We start from the raw sequence: 22,352 nt of genomic DNA on the forward strand, positions 1-22,352 counted from the left end.
TCTTCTTGGATTCAATCCTTTATTACAGTATCTCTTATCTAAAAGTGTCAATATTCTCCTTAAGTTTTACTTTATATTGTCTAAAGTGTTGTGGGTTTGGCTTTTTTTTTTTCATGTTTATTTTGGTCTCTACCTTTCATGTTAGAAAGTTTCTTCAAATATCTAGAAATCCTTTGCCTTATGTCTGCTCAGATGTAAGAATGAGGTGCTAAGAAGTTGACTAAAAGATCTATGGACACAGTTGGGACTTTCCAACTGTGGGTTTCACTATAGGGTGATCTGGCTAACTGCTTTGTTGGAGAATCCCTGATGTTAATACCCTTAGGTCTTTTCTCTGACTAGTCAAATTCCCCAGATAAAAGCCTTCCAATCTCTGGCCTGGAAGGTATAAGCCTAGTTGGCAGAGTTTTAGAAACCACCACCCTGTAAATAAACTTTCACTTCTTTGTTTTCAATACAACATTGCCCAGGTGTCTTCCATCCTCTATTTTCCAGCTCCAACAAATAAACCTCCAGAAATATGATGGATTGGGGGGTAAGTAGTTGCCAAGATATATGGGGTAAAGGAGAAGATTGGGAGCTGGACTAACTACTTCAAAGAATCCTAATTTTAGTACTACTACACCCCAGTTGTACATGATGCCACTCATTTAAGGGTATATCTAAACTTCACCACTAGCTTAGTTACCGCTTCATTGCTAAATCAGTTGCTACTTATCCTTTGGTTTTCGCTTCTATCTAAAGTTTTACTATTAACTCCTCTCTCTTTTGACCCCTTTATAAGACCCTCCTATTGTTATTTTATTAGGATTTAGTAGTCTGTCATGACAAAGTAACTACTTGAGCTAAAGCCAACCTGATGATTTAGGAAAGAGATGAAGTTAAATGCTAAATCTTTCAAGATTAACTGACAGTCTCCATTCATTTGCTATCTCTGTGCAAACTGGCTTCATTCTCAATCTTCCATTAGCTGTCAACATTGATCTTTCCAAAAGGGTAAATTTGGTCATAACACACTTCTTGAAAATCCTTCAAAGGCTCACAAATGCCATCAGAACAAAGTCCAAATTACTTAGCTTGCAAGACTTTTCCTGGCCTGTCTCCCTACTCCAATCGCACCAATCAAACCTAACCACTACCACACTCCACTCACTCCAAACTGAATCTCTTGCTGTACTTCAAATGTGCTGGACCTCTTCACATGCATTTGCCTATGCCAGTTCCCTTTTCCTCTCCAACCAAGTTAACCTTGAAGATTCAGTTCAAGCAGCACTTCCTCCCAGAATCCTTTCTCTGTGTTCCTGGCAATACACTCTGGGCATACCTCTAACAAAACGCCTGTGCCACTATCGCATGAGAGACCATCTCATTCACCCTTGTATCCCCAGCGCCCGTCACATAATAGACAACCAGAAAGGAAAAGGAGAAAAGGCTGAAATAGGCTAGCTTCTGAGAATATAGTCTGTGTTTTAGTAGGGCCCCTGTTCAAGGGTAAGTGCTAGGGCGAATTATGTAACACTCACCAAGTCAAGCTTTTCCCCCAGGCCCCGATACACGGCGGAGTGGGGGAGGCAGACAGAAGTTCCATGGCTGTGTAGTCAGGAGGAATACCCCAGAGCTCCCACCATCATCACCCAGCACCAGCACACGCTCAATAAAATCTTGTAGACGAAATTAACTATAGACCACAAGATAGTGTCGTAGAGGTGGACAGGTCACAATAGCCTCCGGCTAGGGAATGTTTCCATACTGTCACACAGGTAATCCCGTGGCGGTAGCGCAGATCTAAGCATGCGCCGGACCCTCTGGGAGTTGTAGTTCACCCGGTAACCGCGAAAGGCGAGCCTGCGCTAGACACGCTGGGAATTGTAGTGTCGGCTAGAGAGCATGCTCTGCGCAGGCGCAAAAACCACAGCCTCTTCCGGGTTCCAGAGTCTCATTTCGCAAAAGAAGAAAATCCGGTGGGTTCCCAGAGTGACAATGGCTACCTACAGCCTGGCAAACGAGCGACTACGCGCCCTAGAAGACATCGAAAGGGAAATCGGTGCCATTCTTCAAAATGCAGGTTGGGGATACGACGACCGGGAGGAAGGGAGCGAGAGTGAGGCAGAGCCGCATGCATACGCGCGGACTTGAGACTAGGAGTGGGGTTGGAGAGGGATCTTAGGTGCATGCGCGACGCGTGCGGGGTGGGAGGGGCTTGCCCTTGGGCGGGGCTGTACTGGCGTTCTCTGAGTAGCCCCGCCCTTTCTCTGCCCCGGCAGGTACAGTGATCCTGGAACTTTCCAAGGAAAAAACCAATGAGCGGCTGCTAGACCGGCAGGCGGCGGCCTTCACCGCGTCGGTTCAACATGTGGAGGCGGAGCTGTCGGCTCAGATCCGTTATCTCACTCAGGTGAGTGGGAGGGTGCAGTGCGCCCACTCAGCTTTCTGCCTTAAATTTCAGAGGTCCCTGGAGGAGCCTTGTCCTCCCTCAGGAGCCAGGCAGGACCAGGCCGCCCAAGCTGTGACTCGCAGAATCCTCTCTTCCAGGGTCGGTTTCTTCCCACTAAAAGGAAAAAATTAAAGGCTACCGTGCCTATTTGACTGGGCTGCATCATATGAGCCACTAGATGTCTCAGGAAGTCCTGGGAGAGGGCTCGTAAACACTTCCAAAGCTATAGGACTTTGCCCCCTAGAAACTTGACCTGACCTCAGGGGCATGAAGTCCCAGATAGCTACATCCTGAAAAAAGGAACAGGATTGAGAGGGTTCTGAAGCAACCACCATTTACCAAATTTTTACAATGTGCTAAACACTGCATTATCTTATCTAATCATACAACAACCTCTATCTTCCAGATGAGGTTAACAGAAGTTAAGAGATTTGCCCTAGGTCATCCAGCTATCACGTGGCATAATAGATTCAAACTTAGAGAAGAAAGGAAGCAAGAGACCTGATAACCTGGTTGGGGAGATGGGTAAGGGAGGGGGTGTTTCACTGACCAATTGAAATGTCCTGTAGGTGGCCACAGGGCAGCCCCATGAGGGCTCCAGCTACTCTTCAAGGAAGGACTGCCAGATGGCCCTGAAGCGAGTGGACTATGCTCGTCTTAAGCTCAGTGATGTGGCCCGGACCTGTGAGCAGATGCTGGAAAACTAAGCCAAGTCAGTGGAGAGGTTGGAGGGAGACCAGCACCTGCATCCCGGGACAGAAGTGGAGACCTGCAGGATGGCGAACATGGGCTGCCACATACATGCTGGTCAGACAAAGGGGCAAAAGGAAAAACTTAAAGACCAAGCCTGCCCATAACTACTTGTCACTCCTCCAGGAGGGTGCTCCTGCTCTGCACTTCACAACAGTGCTGATGAGCTCAAACAGGAAAGATGGAAATTCGGACACCCAACCTACTTCCTCATGCACTTCATGTCCCTGTCCCGGGCTTCCGCGGACTTGGGCCAGTGAACACACATTTATCTTCATTGGAAGAGACAAAACAAGAACTAAGGGTTTTAATAATAAAAACAATAACAATAAAAACAAGGAGCTCAGCCTTTCACTGGGGCATATATGGGTGATGCAACAGATTAAGGAAGTAAAACTAGACTGTATGGCAGCTGCTGAGGGAAGGTGGGAAACCCCAAGCCTTCACTGTGGGTTCAGGGGAAGAAGCAGGAGAAGGCTAAAATTAGGAGGAATAGCTGGTATATTGTGAACAGTGACTTGGAAGAGGGGTGGGCAGAACAGGACCATCAGCAGAGAAGCTGAAGCCAGGAATCATCGTAAGGGGAACAAAGGCATGAGGCCAGTGTATGCAAAAAAAAAGTCTAATTATAAAAATAATTTTTAGTAAAAAATTTAAGATTTACCCAGTATAAAAGGTAGATATTACATTATAACATAGGAAGAAAAAAAAAAGGAATGGTCTCAGGGCAGTGGCTAGTTATTTACATATTAACCATTAACAAGTATGTACAAAGTGCCTACCATGTTCCAGAGATTGATTGAGTGCATTAAATGTGTATGATTCTAAATAAATCACAATCTCAATATTCACGAGCTTCCATTCTTAGTTCAAGCATTTGAGTCTGGTGTCACAGGTATGTAATGAAACTGCAAATCTGGAAAAGATAAAGAAATTGAGAGATGAGCTCTGAGATCTAGGGAAGTTGGGAGATAGCTTGAACTCGGGGGTCAGACTCCAAAATATTAACCATACAAACTGGTACACAGTAGGTGCTCAATAAAGATTTGTGAATTATGGCTCCCACCTTATTCCACAGCTTCATCTCCTACCAGCCTGCTCTAGATGTTATCTTGATGTTGCTCCAAGTACTGCCTAACTTCAAAGGCCAAGCACTGGTCACTGGGCCCATGGTGGTTTCCCTTCCTCCCAATTCCATAGTCTGGCTGACTCTTCTCTCATAACCTAAGGTCCATGGTGCAGGCAGCTTTCATATTTGTCTGCCTGGGGCAGGTTTCCAGCAACCTGGGAGCTACTGGGGTCAGGATCCCTGCCAGGGAGGCTTTTGTCCCTTGGGGGAGGGATTCAGAGGCCTAGTTTACCTGGAGGGTACTGCAGTGATTGCTTTCTCTTAAACAGCACATAGAGGAGTACTCCAATGAGGATGAAAACGATGGCCAAGAGGGACAGCACTGGCACCATCGCTGATATTTCAGCTGTAGGACCCATATTTTCTTTCATCTGCTTCTGGTTCTCCCCAGCCTCCAGACTGCTGCCCACAGAGGAAGTACTGGTTTCATTGGCGTGGGTGAGCTTTTTGTCCAAGGACAGTTCTCCTGCTGGAAGGGTAGGCTGCTGGGTAGACTGCAGCAGGATGGGTGGCAGATACCTCTGGACAGGGGTGCCCACGTCTGAAGGTGAACTTTTTGTGAGCTCAGGAACCTGGGTGCTAGGGGGACGTAAATGCTCCCGGTGAACCACTCTCCTGGAGTAATCATGTCCACATTCTGGAGAGGCAAGAAGTGAGGAATCAGGGCTGAGGGCACAAGGTGAAGAAGTAGATAGAGGGAAGGGTAATGGGTCAAGGAGAACATCAAGGGAACAGCTGAAGGCCAGGTGAGGAAGACAGGGGGAGGGGATAAGTGGGGGAGAAGGAAATGAGGCAATCACAACATGGAACCACTGGGAAAAGTGTACGTTCTGACCTGGAAGTCAAAAGACCTGGGTTGGAACCCTGGTCCTGCAATAAAGTAGCCGTGTGACCTTGCCCCTTGTCTTTTAATCTTTCTGAGACTCATTGTGGAGATAGTTTTAATAGCAAGGGGCAGGGTAGCTCAGAGGATTAAATGGAATAATGTAGGTCCATGGAGCCTAAGGGGCAGTAAGTGTACCACTGAAGCTACACAAGATAACTTTGGGTGAGACAAGGAAAATATTTTATATTTTAATGGTTGTATATTTTAGGAGAAAATTACAACCAATGTATCAAATTTGTGACTTCACAGATATTATTGCTTAGGACAAATCGCTATTTAAGTTTTTCAAAAGTGACTTTTGTATACATAAGATTTATTCATTTCATTGTATGTAAATTTTACCTCAAAAGAAAAAAAAACAATAAGATATTGAATTCTATTTATTTATATGCATGCTGAAATGTTTGGGGATAAAGGATAGCCATGCCTGAACTCACTTGGAAATGCCTCAGAAAATAAGGTAGGCTTATGATGGACAGAGGAATAAACAGATGGATATGCAATAAAGCATATATAATTAAAATGTTGTAAACCTGACACTGTAAAATATAAAATATATACTTTATTATGTACATACAAAATATGTAAAATATAAACAAAAATCAAATATTATAGAATCTAGGTAGTGGGTATATGAATATTCACTACAATTCTTTCAACTTTTGTATATTGTTTGTTTTTAAATTTCCATAATAAAATACTGGAAGACAAAAATAGTACCTTGATTTCAAGAAAAATATTAATTATAGCACAGGTGATAAGGATGAATTGGCAAAAATCATGAAAGTGCTGGTGAATGATGTTTGGTAAACAGGAACTTAACTAAATGAAAGTACTTTGGCCAGCATCAGAACATAAATGTGAGGTGTCACAGGAAAGGGCTAAGGCAAAGAAAATTGTAAGGTGGAGGCTGGGATCCCTGGAGACAGAACCTGAGGAAGAGGGGGAAAGCTCTCACCTCCGAGATCAAAGCAGCTCACCAATTCAATCACCCATTGTTCTTTGCTCCCCCCACACACAGTCCGGGAACGTAGCTGGAACCTGCATATAGAGGACTTGGTCTCAGCTTCATTCCACCCCTTCCCTTCCCCAGCTGTTTCCTCATTCCAAAGTCATGAGGTCACCAAGAGCGACCCATTTCTGCTGAGAGGGAAATTCCCAGGTAGGTGGGACAGGAAAGTGGTGTGGAGAATTAGCAAACATAACCTAGAAAGGGGGTAGGTCCTCCCAGAAAAAGTTCAAGTTTGACTAGAGGGTCCTGAAGGTACCTGGCAGGGAGGGATTGTGCAGGTGCTGTCCTCCCAGGGGTGGATGAAATTACCTGACGTAGGAAGTACACTGATCATAAACTTTCAGTTGATTTCGTAGATGTTCTATGATGTGAACCGCTGGAGTGTCAAAATAAGATATACTACAGTAACAACTTCCAGTGCTGCTGCCCTCGTTGCCGTAGCCTGAGTAGGATAGAGATGGTCAGCACAGGTTCCCAGGCCAAGGGGCTACCCTAGCTATTATTTAGCCTCCAACTCACTGCCCTATTGCAGCCTCCCCCTTAACCCTGGGATCCGACCCATAGTCTCAACGCATACATCAAATGCCCCCAAATACATTCATAATCCTACCCAGGTGTCCCCCAGCCTGACCCTAACTCCAGGCACCTGGCCCTCTCCCTTCACCAGTTGTGCCTGGCTCCCCACTTATTCAATCGCGCCGCCCTAGTGCACCCCCCCCCCCACACACACACACACTCACACTCTTCCCCAGATTGGGGTATCGGCCCTAGCCCGTCCCCTGACGAACCTAGCAGAGTCAGCCACGCTAGCAGAAGAAATGGGAGCATGAGGGACTGAGGTCTCCAGTCTTTCCACATCTCGGGGCCACCTGGCCCTGTCCAACTCCTAGTCAGGCTCCGGAGGGTGACGTCCAGCTGGTTTATCTAAGGCTTTCGCTTCCTTCCCGCGTTCCGCCTGAGATTCCAGGAGAGAAAGCGGCCGTGGACGTCCAGTCCGGCTGAGAAGGGTGCGCGAGGTGACGGCGCCGCTCCCTCCCTCTCGGATCTCACAGCGTCTGGAACCGACAGTGCGGTCAGTACGGTCGACTCCTCCTCGAGGCCGCCGGCCTCCCGCAGTGGGGAAACCCCCGGAGGCAGAGCTCCTTCGCCTCCGTCCCCCGTGCTGCGTCCCGAGCCTTGGTCGAGGAGTTGGCCAGAAAGGTTTGAAGACAGCCAAAGAAAACTCCGCCGTCGAGGCGGAGCAAGTGGGCAGTGACCCAACCCGCTGATTCGATGAGGGATGCCAGCCCCGCCCGTCCGCCTACTCACCTCAGCTAGGTCCACGGGACCTGGGACACGGGTGAGCGTCTACATCCCACTTCCTCCTTCAAGACTCTTGCTTTCACTTCCCAGGCAGGGGTCCTGGCACAGCCAGATCCAGTCACATGGCCGGGGTGATGTCCGAGTGAGCAGCTGAATGGCCACTGGCCAGGGCCGCCTGGGTACACGGCGCTGACTCGCAGGGGGATGGCCACCCGAGGGATGGGCTGTGGACTCCACGCCCTGACGTCACGACCGCCCCTTCTCCCCGCGCTCCTCCTCCCCCGCGCCGAGGTATTTACCTTCGAAAAGTGGTGGCGGCTGCAGGTACCGGAGTAGTGGAGCGGCTGGGAGGGGCTGGGTCTACTGGGGCTCACCACCAAACCGATCCAAGCTGAAGGGACACTCAAGCTTCTGTTCCCTCCTCCTGCACCCCACAGATGGATCCAAACTTCTTCGCTCCTTTTCAGACACTTCCCAATAGGATCAGCCGTCCCTCATCTCTATCCCAACTCAAACCTTACTTTTGAGGGTTTGAGCCTCAGATTTTGAGCCCCAAATGCCATCTCACTCCTAAGTATGTCTCTAACCCTAATGGCCTACTTTCAAATCTAGCCCCCATTCTCATCCCTGGACTCCCATCCTCTACCCTGAAAACTCTATATTCTCGGCTTCTAACATTCATCCATAGATCCCACCTTAAGTGACCCTCAAACTCACCCTCCCCATTTTGTAACCCAGACCCAAATTACCATCACCCTCTCCCTGACCATATATATCCCTTTCTCTGCTTAGTCTGGGCCAAGACCCTGTGCCCCTGAAGACATGGAGTTTGTGTCTGGATACCGAGATGAGTTCCTTGATTTCGCTGCCCTCCTCTTTGGCTGGTTCCACAAGTTCGTGGCAGAGCGTGGGGCTGTGGGGGCCAGCCTTGAGGGCCGCTGGCGACAGCTAGAGGCTCAGATCAGAAGGCTGCCCCAGGACCCTGCCCTTTGGGTGCTCCACGTTTTACCCAACCATAGTGTGGGCATCAGCCTGGGGCAAGGGTCAGAGCCAGGCCCCGGACCAGGCCTGGGGGCCACCCGGCTCCTGGGAGAGGAGCCCCCACTTCACCTGCGAGACCTAAGCCCCTATGTCAGCTTTGTCAGCCTGGAGGAAGGGGAGGAAGGGGAGGAGGAAGAGGAGGAAGAGGAGGAGAAAGAGAATGGAGAGGAGGGTGCAGGCACAGAGAAGAAGGTAGAACCAGAGGAGGATGGAGAGCTGGCCCATACTAGCAGGGAGTCCCCCCAGGAATCAAATCCTCCAGGGGAACCAGAGGAGACTGAGCAGGAGGCAGGAGGTGGCGAGGATGGCTGCCAAGAGGACAGGGCAGAAGAAGAAACAGGGCCTGAGAAGAGGAAGGAACGGAGAAGTGGTAAGAACCCAGGGCTGGCCCTGCCCTGCCCCCTGCTCAGGCAACTCCCCCTCTGAAGCCCTGCTATACCACTCAGAACCCAGTTAGGAGTCACAAACAAGAGAGTGGCTTCAGGCCTGTCTGGCCTGAATAGGTGTTTTCATTGACCACAGTGTGTTTTGTTTTTTAATTTGAGCCAACATTTAAACATCAAGAGAAAAAAACTCCCAAAGTCTACAGTTATATCTTCTCAAGAAAAATCTAAAGTCCTGACAGCAGGCCCACATTTCTGCATGGCAGCAAATGCTGGTACTATGTATCAGCTATCCCCTTCAGATGAAGCATACCCTCTCTACCTAGTCCCCTTTACTCAGTTCACTTGCCTAGCCCCTATAGGTATTTGAGTTTGGCACCTGGACCCTGATCATCTTTGCTACCCACCACCCACAACTTTTTCCTTTTTCCCCAGAGGCTGCCCCCCTGCACCTCTCCTGCCTCTTACTGGTGACAGATGAACATGGCACCATCTTGGGCATTGACCTGCTAATGGATGGAGTCCAGGAGAGTACAGGCAGGGGCTCAGGGACAGAGAACCTGGTTCCTAGGGCCTATGCTCTCCTCTGCCACAGCATGGCCTGCCCCATGGGCTCTGGAGACCCTCGAAAGCCCCGACAGCTTACTGTGGGAGATGCCCAACTGCATCGGTACAGAAATCTGATATCTGAGGGTGGGGAGGCCTAGGAGCCCAGACTTCTGAGCCCCCTAGTCTGATGCCCCTCTCCACCCCCATTTAGAGAGCTGGAGAGTCTGGTCCCAAGGCTAGGTGTGAAGTTAGCCAAGACTCCAATGCGGACATGGGGTCCCCGGCCAGGCTTCACCTTCGCCTCCCTTCGGGCTCGAACCTGCCATGTTTGTCACAGGCACAGCTTTGAAGTGAAGCTGACGCCCTGGTGAGCAGCCTGCGAAGATGGAGTGAGAGGGAGGAAGACTCCAACAGTCAGGAAAATAGAGGGAAAGCAGGCTGGTGGGGGACCCTGAAGACAGACAGAGGGATAGGGAAATGAGACAAAACAACAAACTGTTACAGGCAGAGAGAATACAGATGAACAGACCTAGTGATACCTGGGCAGCTGCAGGGCTGATAGAGAGCAGACAGAGGACTTAACAGAGATTAACACTGAGTGTCCACCAACCCCTGTGACCCCAGCCCCCAGTGTAATGCTGTCTTGTACTGTGGAGAGGCCTGTCTCAGGGCTGACTGGCGGCGATGCCCAGATGATGTGAGCCACCGATTTTGGTGCCCAAGGCTTGCAGCCTTCATGGAGCGGGCAGGAGAACTGGCAACTCTGCCTTTTACCTACACTGCAGGTACCATAAGGAGGTCAGGGTGAGGAGAAGGAACTGGGAATCGGTCTTTGAGTCTGTGGCCTGGGTGTCTGGGAACAGAGTCCTAAGGTTGAAGGTTAAGTACCTGGGCCTGTAGTCTGGATCTCTGAAATAAGGGCTGGGTACTGGGTATTTAGATTTGGGGACTAGAACCCTAGGGCTGGAGACAGGGTCTGTGGAGCCGAGGACTGAGCACCCGGATCCCTGAGGGAACTTAGGGGATTTGGGAGTAGTGATTCAACACTCGTTTCCTAGCTCCAACACTAACTGGCGACCTTAAACAAATCACTTTTTTTCTTAGTATCTCTATTTCCTCATCTGTAAAATAGGGATACCAACAGATGTTCTCAGAGAATTGTAAGAATTCTGTAGGCCGGATGCCTGCTATACTGTAGACACTCAGAAATGGTAGTTCTCTCCCTGACTAGCACCAGACTCAGACCCAGGGGCCTTGGGAGAGACTGAGGAGAGCTAAAGTCTGGGGTCCTAGCCACCAGGCTTTCAACCCCTCTCCTCCTCCTTCTCTAGAGGTGACCAGTGAAACCTTCAACAAGGAGGCCTTCCTGGCCTCACGGGGCCTCACTCGTGGCTACTGGACCCAGATAAGCATGCTGATTCCAGGCCCTGGCACCCCCAGACACCCCCAGGGCAGCACACCATTCCTCAGCCTTCTTCTCAATGGTGCGTGGGAACTCTCTTCGGGCATGGCCCTCTCAGACTAGAGGAAAGGATGGGAGAGAAAAAAGTTGTCCGGGTCCTAGATAATCCCTCTATATACACACTAAAACCCACCACTACCACCAGAGCCATTTTAGTCCCTTCGCCAATCCTCTCTAAGAAGTCACCACTGTCCACCCCAACCAGAAACTCCATCCCTAGGCAACTCCCATTCCTCTTGCTGCAGCTCCAGGTCTTCTCTCAGGTAATACAGCTCCTTTGGAAGGGAAAGGGGGATTGGCCAAGGCCGGGTCTTTCTGACACAAAGCTCCTCTTTCTTTCCTCCTCTCAGGAGATCCCTACCAGCTTCTCCAGGGATACGGGCCTGCCCTGATGCCTCCTGTGCCCCTAGAGCCACCCAGGTGCCTCTTTGGTGAGCTGAAGGAACTAGGGGTAGGGACAGGGACTGGAGAGCCAGCAGTCTAGATGGCTGAGATAAAGGGGCCTATTAGACTAGAAAGATTGGGGTCCGGACCTAGGGCCAGGTGCCCCAGTAATGCACTCTCCCCAGGCTCGTGGCAAGATTACTACTCATGGCGGGGACTCAGCTTGGACTCCCCCATGGCTGTACTGCTCACATACCCGCTGACTGTGTACTACGTCATCACCCATCTTGTGCCCCAGTCCTGTAAGGAAAGAAGAGGTGGGGGGAGAGGGGGCAGGGGAGGAGTGTATGGCGCACGGGGGACATGGAGCTGGTAGGGGACAGGAGGAAAGAGGAGGGAGACCATATCCTTAAAAAGCTAGCTTCTCACCCAGTCCCTGAGCTCAACATCCAGAACAAACAGTCCCTGAAAATCCATGTGGTGGAGGCCGGGAAGGAATTTGACCTTGTCATGGTGTTTTGGGTAAGTCTCTCCAGGCCTGAAGGTTGGGCATTTGGATGTGAAAGTAGATGCAGGGTGGGCCCCAGATCTGTCCTCTCTGTCCTTTAGGAGCTCTTGGTCCTGCTCCCCCATGTGGCCCTGGAGCTGCAGTTTGTGGGTGACGGCTTGCCCCCTGAGAGTGACCAGCAGCACTTTACCCTGCAGAGAGTGAGGGCTAAGGGGGGCGGGGGGGGGGCTTGCTATTCAGCCCTGATCCTCTTACTGTCTTCCTGATTGGACCCTGCCCTTCCACTCCCTCCTCCCCACTCCTATCTTGCCCGATGCATCCACCAGTACCCTAATTTCCAGTGGTTTCTCTACTCCACTCATGGTTCTCCAGGATGGCCCTGAAGTATCTGTCCGTCCTGGTTCTGGAGTATCAGCAAGGCTCAGCTGTGGGACTAAGGAGAAGGGGGGCCGCAGGGACCTGCAGATCAAAGTGTCTGCACGGCCCTACCACCTGCTCCAGGGACCCAAGCCTGACTTGGTTATAGGTAAGAGCCTAGGGTAGAAGTGTAGGTAATGTGGGAGAAGAAACCATGGGATCCAGCTTCTTCCTGCTCTCCCTCCGTCCACAGGATTTAACTCCGGCTTTGGTCTCAAGGACACTTGGCTGAGCTCACTGCCCCGGTTACAGGTAGGTGATGAGGCAAAAGGCAATTTCTCTCACCTCCTGCCAAGTCTCTTCTCTTTTCCTGAAAGTCTCTGCTTCCCCATCATCTGTTCCACAGATCTGGGGCCGGCCCACAGGTCCTCTTGCCCCTTTCTTTGTCTGTCCCCTGCCTCTCCCCCATCCCAGTCAGTCCGGTCCTCAGTTGTCAACCCAGTCTACGAAACTTGCTGCTTGGGAGGGTCCCTGGGGTGAGGAGCCCCTCCAAGAATGTCTGAGGCCTAGCCCCCACCCCAGTCCCTCCGAGTACCGGCCTTCTTCACCGAGAGCAGCGAGTACGGCTGTGTGATGGACGACCAGACCATGGCAGTGGCCACAGGAGGGGGCACCAGCCCTCCACGACCCAACCCCTTCCGCTCCCCCTTTCGCCTCAGAGCGGCCGACAACTGCATGCCCTGGTAAGGGCCCACCGTCCTCCAGATCTTCTCCCTTACTCTTAACTTCTTTCTCTTGTCTGAGCATCCTAAAAGGCCCACCTCTACCCTCCTCTTTGCTCTCCTGGGCCCCTCCTTGCCCCAGCCCTATGACCCACCTTCTCTGTCCCTAGTACTCACCACCCCCCTGGTAGGTCTCGACAACCCCAACACACCCCTCTTTAGATCAGCTCACAAAATCTCTCCAACTCCTTGCCCATCCCCAAAGACCCGGCTAACCACCCCTGGGTAATCCTGGCCTCTGGCCCCGCCCCCGACGGCGCTGTGCCTCCTTCAGGTATTGCAATGCTTTCATTTTCCACCTGGTCTACAAGCCTCCACAAGGGAGCGGGGTTCGCACAGCCCCGGGGCCGGGGGCTCCAGCCCCAACTCCTGCCGCTCCTCCCGCTCCCGCCCGAAGGCGCCGAGGAGAAAAGAAACCTGGGCGGGGGACCCGCCGGAGGAAGTGAGGGCTAAGAGGTAGCAGTCTACCCCCTCCCCCAACACACCTCTGAAAGGGACAGGGAAACACGCAAGGCCGGGGGAGTGGAATGCCAGTTGGCAGAACATGGAAAAGGTAAATAAAATTGCTTGTTTGAAATTCCAAACTTCTTCTAGCGTATATGTGGATAAATCATTTTCCGACCCTAGTAACCCTCAGGGACCAGACCCAAGGCAAGCCAAGAAGCAGAAAGTAGCTTCTCACTGAGAGTCAAGGGAAGCATACAACCTACTAGAGGCACACAGACCCCTTGGTTTAGATTCAGCAAATGGCCTCAGCTACCCAAGTTAGAAACCTGGAGCCATCCTTGACTCCACCTTCTCCCATTACTCCCATCCAATGAAGAACTAACTTCTGCTGAGTCAGACTGCTAAGTCACTCAGATCTACCAGTTTATGTCCAGTCCCACTGCAGACTCCACCATAGGCTCATCTCCACATTTCACCAGAGTATTCCTTCTAAAACACTCAAACACATACCCCCCCCCACACACACACACACACTAAATCTCTCAGTGACTTCGTTCCACTTTTAAAGTCCTCTTGAGTGTGGGCTGGACTTAGTGACTTTCACAAAGTACAGGAAGAAAAAAATAGTGACAAATCTGGCAGACACCACCTTAACCAAGTGATTAAGGTTAAAGAAATAATAAGTCATGTTAACATCATGTTCTCCCTGACACGATGCAATGAGAAGGCCACATCGCCTCTGTAGTATTCTTCCCAAAAATCTATAACCTCAGTGTAATCATGAGAAAACATCAGAGAAATCCAAATTGCGGGACAGTCTACAAAATACCACTACTCTTCAAAGGTATCAAAGTCATGAGAGGCAAGGAAAGATTAAGAAACTGACAGATTGGAAGAGACTCAGGAGACATGATGATTACATATGATGCAGTATCCTGGAAAAGAATATTAGTGAAAAAACTGGAGAAATCTGAATAAAGTCTGTAGTTTAGCTAATGGTATTCTATCAACGTTAATTTTTTAGTTTTGATAAATATGTCATGGTTATATAAGATGTAACATTAAAGGAAGATGGGTGAAGGGTATATGAGAATGCTCTACCTTTGCAACTCATCTATAAATCTAAAAATATTTCAAAATAAAAAGTTTAAAATTAAGTTCAGAATCCTTAATATGGATTTTTGTCATTCTTTTATTGTATTTTATTATCAAAGCTTCCAAATAGTCACAAAACTTAGTATCATGAGTCTCTATGTACCCATCACACAGCTTCAACAATTATCAACATTTTCCCCATTTTATTTTTAGCTCCTGTGATACTGTAATGTAATGAAAAATATATACTTAGTTTTTCCAGGTTCCTGGCACAAGAGCTCCTAAAACCTTGGAATTTCCTGAGTGATAGGGATGATAGGAGTGTCTTTTGTTATTTATAAGCTCTTTTCAATCATACCCATAGAGGTAACCCTAGGTGAGTCCCCTTTTTAACTTGGGATGGGGACTGCTTGCTAGAGAAACCAACTATATATTAGAGGCCTGGTATTTTCCACTGTTTACAGCCTATATATAGCCAGGGAGAGGTGAGGGGCTGGAGATTTAGTTAATCAAGATTTAATTGATCATGCCTCCATAATGGAGCCACGATAAAAATCCCTAACTGGTGAGGTTCAGAGAGCTTCTGGGTTGGAGAGGTACTGAGGATGGTGCACCTAAAGGAGCATGGTAGCTCTACCCCACCTCTGCCAGGCCCCTAACCACCCCGTACCTTGCCCTATGCATATATTTCATTTGGCCCTTCCTGAGTTATATCCTTTATAATAAATCAGTAATAGTTAACCATTATCCTGAGTTCCGTGAGCCATTTTAGTAAATAATCAAACCTGAGGGGGTCATGAGACCCTCCAATTTAGAGTCAGTTGGTCAGAAGTATGGGAGGCCCAGGACTTAAGATTGACATCTGAAATGGGGGCAGTCTTGTTGGATTAAGCTCACTCTGTGTATTTAGTGTCAGAATTAACTAAATTTTAGGACATCCAGTTGATGTCTCAGTAGTTGGAGAATTGGTTGGTGTGGGGGAGGGGGAAATAACCTAAAAATTTGGTGTAAGAAGTGCTAGCAGTAAAAACAGCTAATAGTTGGTGTCAGAAGTGAGATTTGCTAAACTGGCTCTGGCTTACAGAAATATGTGGTTTGGGAAGACAAAGAATGAAAGAGTGGGGAACGAGGACCTTTGATTCCTGGGTGGCCACATGGTCACCGATGGTATGGAGCAGTAGGTATGCTGCAATCAGTTACTAAAGGCAAAAGTTACAAATGGAATTTAGAGTTGAATCTAACTCCTAGGAGTTGGTTCACTAGATACATAAGGAAATGCAAACTAATAAGAAAAAAGTGAAACAAAATCCCTTGGTTATTATCTGTAATAACTAAAATAAAATTTAAAATGAGTTCTGATTTAGACTTTGATGCTAAACTAAGTTCAGAGTTTGGTCAGTCTAAGCTTTGGCCACTAGCCTCGAAGCTGTCCACGGAGTGACAAATTATGCTGGGACAACAGAAAGCACCTCTAAGGCCTCTGACCACCAAGAAGGTAGTCAAATGCAGGGAGGTCACAACCAAGAAAATACTGAAACCAGGACATATAATGTGAAGAAGCTGCTTCATTTTATAGATTCAGATGATGAGCTTCCTGAAGAACCTCTACTAAAATGCATCATGAGAATGACTAATTTAGGAGCAATAGCTTTGGTGTTAAATGCTGCAGGGTAAAAGAGCATGTTTGGGTTGATACAGGACCTGCAGCTCTCTACTAAACAATCAGATGACTGTAAACAATCCAGACTCACAGGAGGTTATTCCTGAGAAATATTCCTGAAGCTATCTAGAGGCCCACCAAGAGTCACCTCCTTAGCATAAAGTTGGATATGGTTGAAAGAGGCTCATTATGAATTATAAGAGACATGATATTCCAAGGGTTTTTGAAGCATTTGTGCCAGGAACGTGGGACAGAGATCAAATATGTATTTCTTATGATTATCACAATACCACACACTCTCAGCTTTTTTCCAGAGTGTTTTAAAGCACACCCCAAACATCAGTCATCTCATTTATGTACATCTATAACTAATAAGGGCTTTTTTTTTATTGTAACCACCATGCCATTATCATACCCAATAAAATTAATAATCATTCTTTAATATCTCATAATACCCAGTTCGTATTCAAATTCTTTCAATTATCTCAAAGATGCCTTTTACATTTGTTTGTTCTAATCAAGAAATAAATAAGATCCACACATGGTTTCTGGTTGTTATGTCTCTTAAGTCTCTTACATTCTCTAACAGACCAACTTCCTAATTTTTTTTTTTTGTAGCGGCAGAATTTATTAAAAATTGAAATGGGGGACATACAGTTTATGGTTCCATATGTAAAAAGCTTGGAAGTCACCATCTGTCCTAACCAACCTCCCTTTTCTTTCTTTTTTTCATGCCACTGATTCAATGAGAAACTGAATCATTTGTCCTATAGAAAGTTCCTCATTCTGGATTTGGCTGATTACTTCCTCAGGGTGTTTTTTAATTTGTTCATTTATCTCTTTAGTTCTTGTAAACTGGTAGTTAGTCAGATCTAGATGACAAGGCCATTTTAATGTGGTCTCAGCCAATCTCCACAGGCTGATCTCATGCCACTTCCCAACCCCTCTCTGCCCTCCAGCCAGACTTCTCTAAATGAAGATACCACACTCTCTCATTGTGGAACTTCCCTGTTTTCTTGCTCATCTAATTCCTTCCCAGTGTAAACATCACTTCCTTAGGGAAGGAGGACTTTCTTGACCCTGAGATAAGGTTAGAATCCCCTGCTAAGCCCTCATGGAGCTTTGTCCCCTACAACCATAAAAGGGAAGTCTAGGTCTCCAGTAGACTGAGGGGAAATGGAACTTTTCACCACTCCTTCGGCCAGAAAATAACCATTCCTTAAATTTCCGCTGTCTACTGTATAAAAGTGTGAAAGGATATGATTCTCTCCTAGTGGCAGGATTACTAAGGATTGTTTATTCATTTTGTTAGCTGTTCTGCTCATTTTTCTTCCATGAACACACAGTACATTTGTAATAAAATCCACAAATTTCTCTCCTTAATAATTCACTTACTAAATATTGATTGAATGCACACAAGGCTTATGCTGGACCTTAGAGATGCAGTGGGGAAAAAAGACATAATGGTCCTTATCTCCGTGAAGCTTACAGTGTATGGCAGGGGTCAGTAACTATGACCTCTGGCCAAATCTCGCCTACCACCTGTTTTTGTATGCCCTGCAAGCTGAAAAATCAAAAGAATAATATTTCATGATGTGAAAATTATATGAAATTTCAAATTGCATATATTTACTTGCTAACAGGCCTTTCAGAGAAAAAGTTTGCTGACCCCTTATCTAGGGCAAGATTTTCAAAATGTAGATTTGTGAGATTTTGTGGAGGTCATAAAGTCAATTTAGTGGGCCTCAAATAGCATTTTTTAAAGAAACAGAATAGAATAAAATATTAAGTGTATCATATGTAGTAAGAGTAAATATTTTGTGAAACATTTGTTTCACTCGTATATACAATATATGCTTATATGTGTGTGTATATGCCGCTTCGTGATATAAAATATACCTCTTACTACACACCATGGTCAAACATCTGCAAGTCCCCAGCTTGAAGAGAGGCCTGGAAGAAACAGAGAAGTAACAGGGAAATTACAGTACAATGTGATTGGTATGATAATGAAAGAGTTACAGACTCTTACAGACATAGAGGAGGCACTTAAGATAGCATCACAGTGTCAGGGAGGGTTTCCTGGAAGAGATGACATCTAAGCAGTGACCTGAAGGACAATTTAGCCAGGTAAAGAAAAAGAGAAAAACAGCAATAGCATATGCAAAGGCCCTGGGGCAAAAGTAAGGAAGGCACTGGGGAGAACTACGGTAGTTCAGTATGGTTGGAGTTTAGAATGAGATGAGGCTCCCTTCCCCATCACTGTCTATCACATTACTCTTTTATTTTCTTTGAACATTCGGCACAGTTGTTCTATTTCATTTATTTGTGTTTATTACCCCCACTTCCAACATACTAAAAAGTGAATTCCATGAAAGGGAGAACTTGTCTGCCTTTTTTATAACTATGCCCTAGCACAGTGCCTAGGATACAATAGACACTTGGCATTTACTAAAGGAATTTTAGAAAGATATTCCTCCGATACTGGCAGGGGGTGGAGGAGGCGAAATGGACTATGAGAGGGTAAGACTTGAGGAGACAGATCAGCTAGTAGGTTTTGGTAATCATACAGGCAAGAGGTGATAGTGCCTTGATGCTGGAAGAAACAAGTGGATTCTGGGGCTAATGAGGAGATAGAAATAACAGGCTGTGATCAATGAATAGATATTGGGGCAAGGGAGGGGCAGGGAAGGAGCTGAAGGAATGAAGGATGATTCCCTGGCTTCTAGCTAGGGCAACTAGATTGAAAAAAAAGTGCCATCTGCTCACAGTAGGGACATAAGAAGAGGAGTGGAGTTAGAGTAGTTGGAAGGGGGTAAGAGAGAAAGGTAACAAAGTCAGGGTGGAGCTTAAGTCTGAGATACTTGTGAGACCCCCTGGTAGAGCTTCTGGTAGGCAATTGGTACCTGAGATGGAACTCACACAACTAGGAGAGTGGATGAGAGCACCTAGAGAGAATGAGAAAGGGTCTTAGAAAACAGAATCCTGGTGAAGGCCAGCATGTCAGGATGGTCAGAGGAAGAGGAGCCAGGAAGGAGAAGGGGAAGTCCTGAAGGTATCAGAAAAATCAGGAGAGTTCAGAAACAAAAAAAGGGTGGTCAGCTGTGTCAGATGCTGCTTAGGTTAGGTAAGATCAAGGTGAAGAAATGTCTCCTGTACTTCACAGCAAGGATATAAGAGTATTCAACACAGTGCTGCTGGCAGACTTGAGTGGATAAGTGAGAGGAAGGTGATTGGAGACAACAATCAGGCAACTTAGAAAATACAGAAAACACTAAAAAGAAAATTCAAATGACTTTCAATCCCACCATCACTGTTTTGGTGTGTTTACAGTCTCTTTTGTAAGAATCTACACATTTTTACAGAACTTTAATCATACTGTATGTAACTAGTTTGCTTTTTTAATAAAACAACATGTTATGAACAGCTTTTCATGTCATTCGACAGTCTTCTATATCCTTGCTAATTTTCTGATTATTCAATCAGTTGCTAAGAGGCAGGCCATTGGTTATGGATTTAGACAAACCTGGTTTGAACCCAGGCTGATTCAGATCCAGAACCCTGGAGAAACTCTTCTGAGATTCACTCAATTGCCTAGCATGGAAAGTACAAAGAGCAAATATGCATACAGTGCTTGCTCCATGCGAGACTATGTCCTAAGCACTATACATATAATCACTTCAATCCTCACAACAAACCTACAAGTCAGGTATTATTATTGTTGTTGTTGTTGTTGTTGTTATCATTATTTTACAGATGAGGAAATTAGACATGGAGAGGTTAAATAACTTAAACAAGGACAAGCAAGGTAGCCTGGGAATAAACCCAGGCAATCTGGCATCTAACCTCTACACCATACTGCTTCTTGGGAAATGACATGATTCCCCGGGACAGATAAGAAAGACTTACTGTGAAAGCCCTTTTTTCCTTGATGATTGGCAGGGAACCAGAAACGCTTCCATCAAGTTTTTCCTTGATGATTGACAGGGAACCAGAAACGCTTCCATCAAGTTTTCTTTGAAATACACGGAGGGATTTAAGGGAGACCTACAGAGATAAATCCATGAGCTCTTGGTAGATCACTACTTCCCCATCCCAGCAGTGCTCAGCTCACCACTGCAGTTAGAGGTGGAATGGAATATGATGAAAGCCAAGGCTTAGGAATGAATACAGTACCACTAGCCACTTAGGGCTATTGAACACAAGAAATATGGCAAGTCTGACTTAGGGCTATTGAACACAAAGGGTCTGGCACACAAAACAGACACTCAATAAATATTTATTTAATGACTGGCTAATTAATCAACCAACCTTATTCTCATTTAGATTCTCAGTACCTCTAAATATTTTTTCTTACTTCATCTGCCAAAGACTCATGAGTTATGTTATAGTTTCTCACTACTATTATATTTCTCAAAGTTTCCCAGTGCATTTCTAACTATTATGGCTTTACATGTTTCAATGCAATATGATTTAGTACCTGAAGGTTTACAGCTATTATAGAATCATTGTAAATATACCTTATATCAATATAAAGTGACCATTAACAAAATACTATCTATACAATATTATTTAATTTTGTTATGTGTTTATTTTTTAAATAACACAATGACAAAATCCAAAAGGTACAAAAATATCCTTTAACAAAAGTGGAAAGTAATTTCCCTTCCTCTCTTGTCTCCCATCACTCAATTCCCCTCCTCCGAGACAACCACTGTTAACAGAATTTTGCTGATTAGCTCAACTTAAAAATTTTTTTTTCATAGAGGAGTTTAAAATACTGACATGAATTTTTCTGACCATATATTTGGTATAACTAGTCATCTTATTTTATGCTTTCCATTTTTTACGGTTACTTGATGCTTTATCTTCTGCTATGTAGATTAAGTTTTCTTCCATTTTGTCTTCTCCGATGCTTTGGAAGGCATATATTCCATTTTTAATTTCTCAAATGTTTTTCTTTAACATTTTCAAAAGTATCCTTAACTTATATTTCTTGACTAGGAATCAAGAGTAGAATAACATGTTATGAGTCTCCCCAATTAAATCAACAAGTTAAGCATATCCCTTTCCTCTCCTCCTCAGATTGTGCCGATTAAATTGGGGTAGCCCTATTGGTGTAAGGAGGATTTACCCACCCGTTATGGGCTCAATTGTGGCTCCCAAAAATTCATATGTTGAAGTCCTAATCCCCAGGACCTCAAAATGTGACTGTATTTGGAGATAGGTTTTTAAATAAGCCAAAATGAGGTCATTACGGTGGGCCCTAATCCAAAAAAACTGGTGTCCTCATAAAAAGAGGAAATTTTAACACAGACATGTACAGAGGGAAGATCACGGGAAGACACAAGATCTGTCTATAAGCCAAGGAAACCAACCCTGCCGACTGCTTGATCTCGGTCTTCTGGCATCCAGAATTATGAGAATAAATTTCTGTTTTTTAAGGCACTCAGTCCATGTTGCGGCAGCCCTAGCAAACTAATACATTACCTAAAATAACACAAAGAAAAGGGGACTGTGTGGTGAGACCCCTCTCGTCTTCCCACAGGGTGTCTCCAATGACCCTCTAGAGAAGAACCTACAGAGAGAACAAAGCATCATGTGTTCTCTGCTGGGCTATTATCTGCTGGCAGTTCTTCATTGCCACTCTGTGGTCCCTAATGAGGATGTGGTGACTGACACCTCTTAGATGACATTGAACAGGGAGTGCCCTCCCTTGCTCAGGATTCCTCCTTGATAGCCTACCCTGAAATGAATATACACTACATTAATAAGGAGTTAAGCAGTCTTGACTACAAAGTTTAGATATCTTTACCTGGGGGGGGGGTAATGAGAAGAGAGACACTGGACATGGAGCTCCTGCTCTAGAAACTTTGTTTCTTGCCAGATTGTGACTCACTCACAGATAATTCACAATGGCTAATACTCTGTTTCTAATATTCTACCTCTTCCTACAATTCTCTCCTACCCTCTGCTGAGTTGGTGCCCTTTTATCTGGGAATACGACCCCTTCCTGACTACAGAAAAAATATATATTCCCATATCTTTTTGTGTCTTGCAAATAATACAGTCAAATGCATCCTCCCTCCCCCCATATCTCAGTGTCTACTTACCACAAACATATAGTGGAGGGTGAAAGAGAACAATGAACTCTGGTGCCATGGTCTCCAG

The 22,352-nt window shown here is 46.3% G+C and overlaps 3 protein-coding genes across 8 annotated transcripts; 2 read left to right on the forward strand and 1 right to left on the reverse strand.

The window, feature by feature from the left end:
• Positions 1-1,891: 1,891 nt before the first annotated feature.
• On the forward strand, positions 1,892-4,031 carry MED11 (mediator complex subunit 11). Its single transcript, XM_011359694.2, has 3 exons — positions 1,892-2,065; positions 2,265-2,395; positions 3,004-4,031. The coding sequence occupies exons 1-3, from the start codon at positions 1,981-1,983 to the stop codon at positions 3,139-3,141; spliced, it is 354 nt and encodes a 117-aa protein (XP_011357996.2). The 5' UTR covers positions 1,892-1,980; the 3' UTR covers positions 3,142-4,031.
• On the reverse strand, positions 3,477-7,385 carry CXCL16 (C-X-C motif chemokine ligand 16). Its single transcript, XM_011359692.2, has 5 exons — positions 7,000-7,385; positions 6,521-6,653; positions 6,158-6,240; positions 4,546-4,950; positions 3,477-4,100 (listed from the first exon to the last, which is right to left on the reverse strand). Exons 1-5 carry the CDS (start codon positions 7,067-7,069, stop codon positions 4,054-4,056), a joined length of 738 nt encoding a protein of 245 aa, XP_011357994.1. The 5' UTR covers positions 7,070-7,385; the 3' UTR covers positions 3,477-4,053.
• An 80-nt stretch (positions 7,386-7,465) lies between these two features.
• On the forward strand, positions 7,466-14,060 carry ZMYND15 (zinc finger MYND-type containing 15). Of its 6 annotated transcripts, none has more exons than XM_023530397.1 (15): positions 7,466-7,550; positions 8,306-8,924; positions 9,373-9,607; positions 9,698-9,853; positions 10,111-10,271; positions 10,818-10,970; positions 11,194-11,211; positions 11,299-11,379; positions 11,518-11,634; positions 11,766-11,854; positions 11,942-12,040; positions 12,213-12,366; positions 12,451-12,509; positions 12,780-12,940; positions 13,254-14,060. In XM_023530397.1, exons 1-15 carry the CDS (start codon positions 7,491-7,493, stop codon positions 13,423-13,425), a joined length of 2,334 nt encoding a protein of 777 aa, XP_023386165.1. In that variant the 5' UTR covers positions 7,466-7,490; the 3' UTR covers positions 13,426-14,060. The 6 variants fall into 6 exon arrangements, with proteins under 6 accessions (XP_023386165.1, XP_023386163.1, XP_023386166.1 ...); XM_023530395.1 differs by lacking the exon at positions 7,466-7,550 and adding an exon at positions 7,658-7,804; XM_023530398.1 differs by lacking the exons at positions 7,466-7,550; positions 11,942-12,040 and adding an exon at positions 7,658-7,804.
• Positions 14,061-22,352: the final 8,292 nt, after the last annotated feature.

The sequence above is a fragment of the Pteropus vampyrus genome, unplaced genomic scaffold, assembly GCF_000151845.1.
Source record: "Pteropus vampyrus isolate Shadow unplaced genomic scaffold, Pvam_2.0 Scaffold50, whole genome shotgun sequence".
In the NCBI taxonomy this organism is placed as follows: domain Eukaryota; kingdom Metazoa; phylum Chordata; class Mammalia; order Chiroptera; family Pteropodidae; genus Pteropus; species Pteropus vampyrus.

Excerpts from the sequence above, each read along its gene's own strand:
- MED11 (XM_011359694.2), top strand. The coding sequence starts at position 1,981 with ATGGCTACCTACAGCCTGGCAAACGAGCGACTACGCGCCCTAGAAGAC. Across the intron at positions 2,066-2,264 it reads TGCCATTCTTCAAAATGCAG|GTACAGTGATCCTGGAACTT; the intron begins GTTGGGGATACG and ends CTGCCCCGGCAG. Across the intron at positions 2,396-3,003 it reads AGATCCGTTATCTCACTCAG|GTGGCCACAGGGCAGCCCCA; the intron begins GTGAGTGGGAGG and ends AATGTCCTGTAG.
- CXCL16 (XM_011359692.2), bottom strand. The coding sequence starts at position 7,069 with ATGTGGAAAGACTGGAGACCTCAGTCCCTCATGCTCCCATTTCTTCTG. Across the intron at positions 4,951-6,157 it reads GAGCTGCTTTGATCTCGGAG|AATGTGGACATGATTACTCC; the intron begins GTGAGAGCTTTC and ends TTGCCTCTCCAG. Across the intron at positions 4,101-4,545 it reads ATCACTGCAGTACCCTCCAG|ATTTGCAGTTTCATTACATA; the intron begins GTAAACTAGGCC and ends TATCTTTTCCAG.
- ZMYND15 (XM_023530395.1), top strand. The coding sequence starts at position 7,718 with ATGGCCACCCGAGGGATGGGCTGTGGACTCCACGCCCTGACGTCACGA. Across the intron at positions 9,608-9,697 it reads GGAGATGCCCAACTGCATCG|AGAGCTGGAGAGTCTGGTCC; the intron begins GTACAGAAATCT and ends ACCCCCATTTAG. Across the intron at positions 9,854-10,110 it reads GAAGTGAAGCTGACGCCCTG|CCCCCAGTGTAATGCTGTCT; the intron begins GTGAGCAGCCTG and ends CTGTGACCCCAG.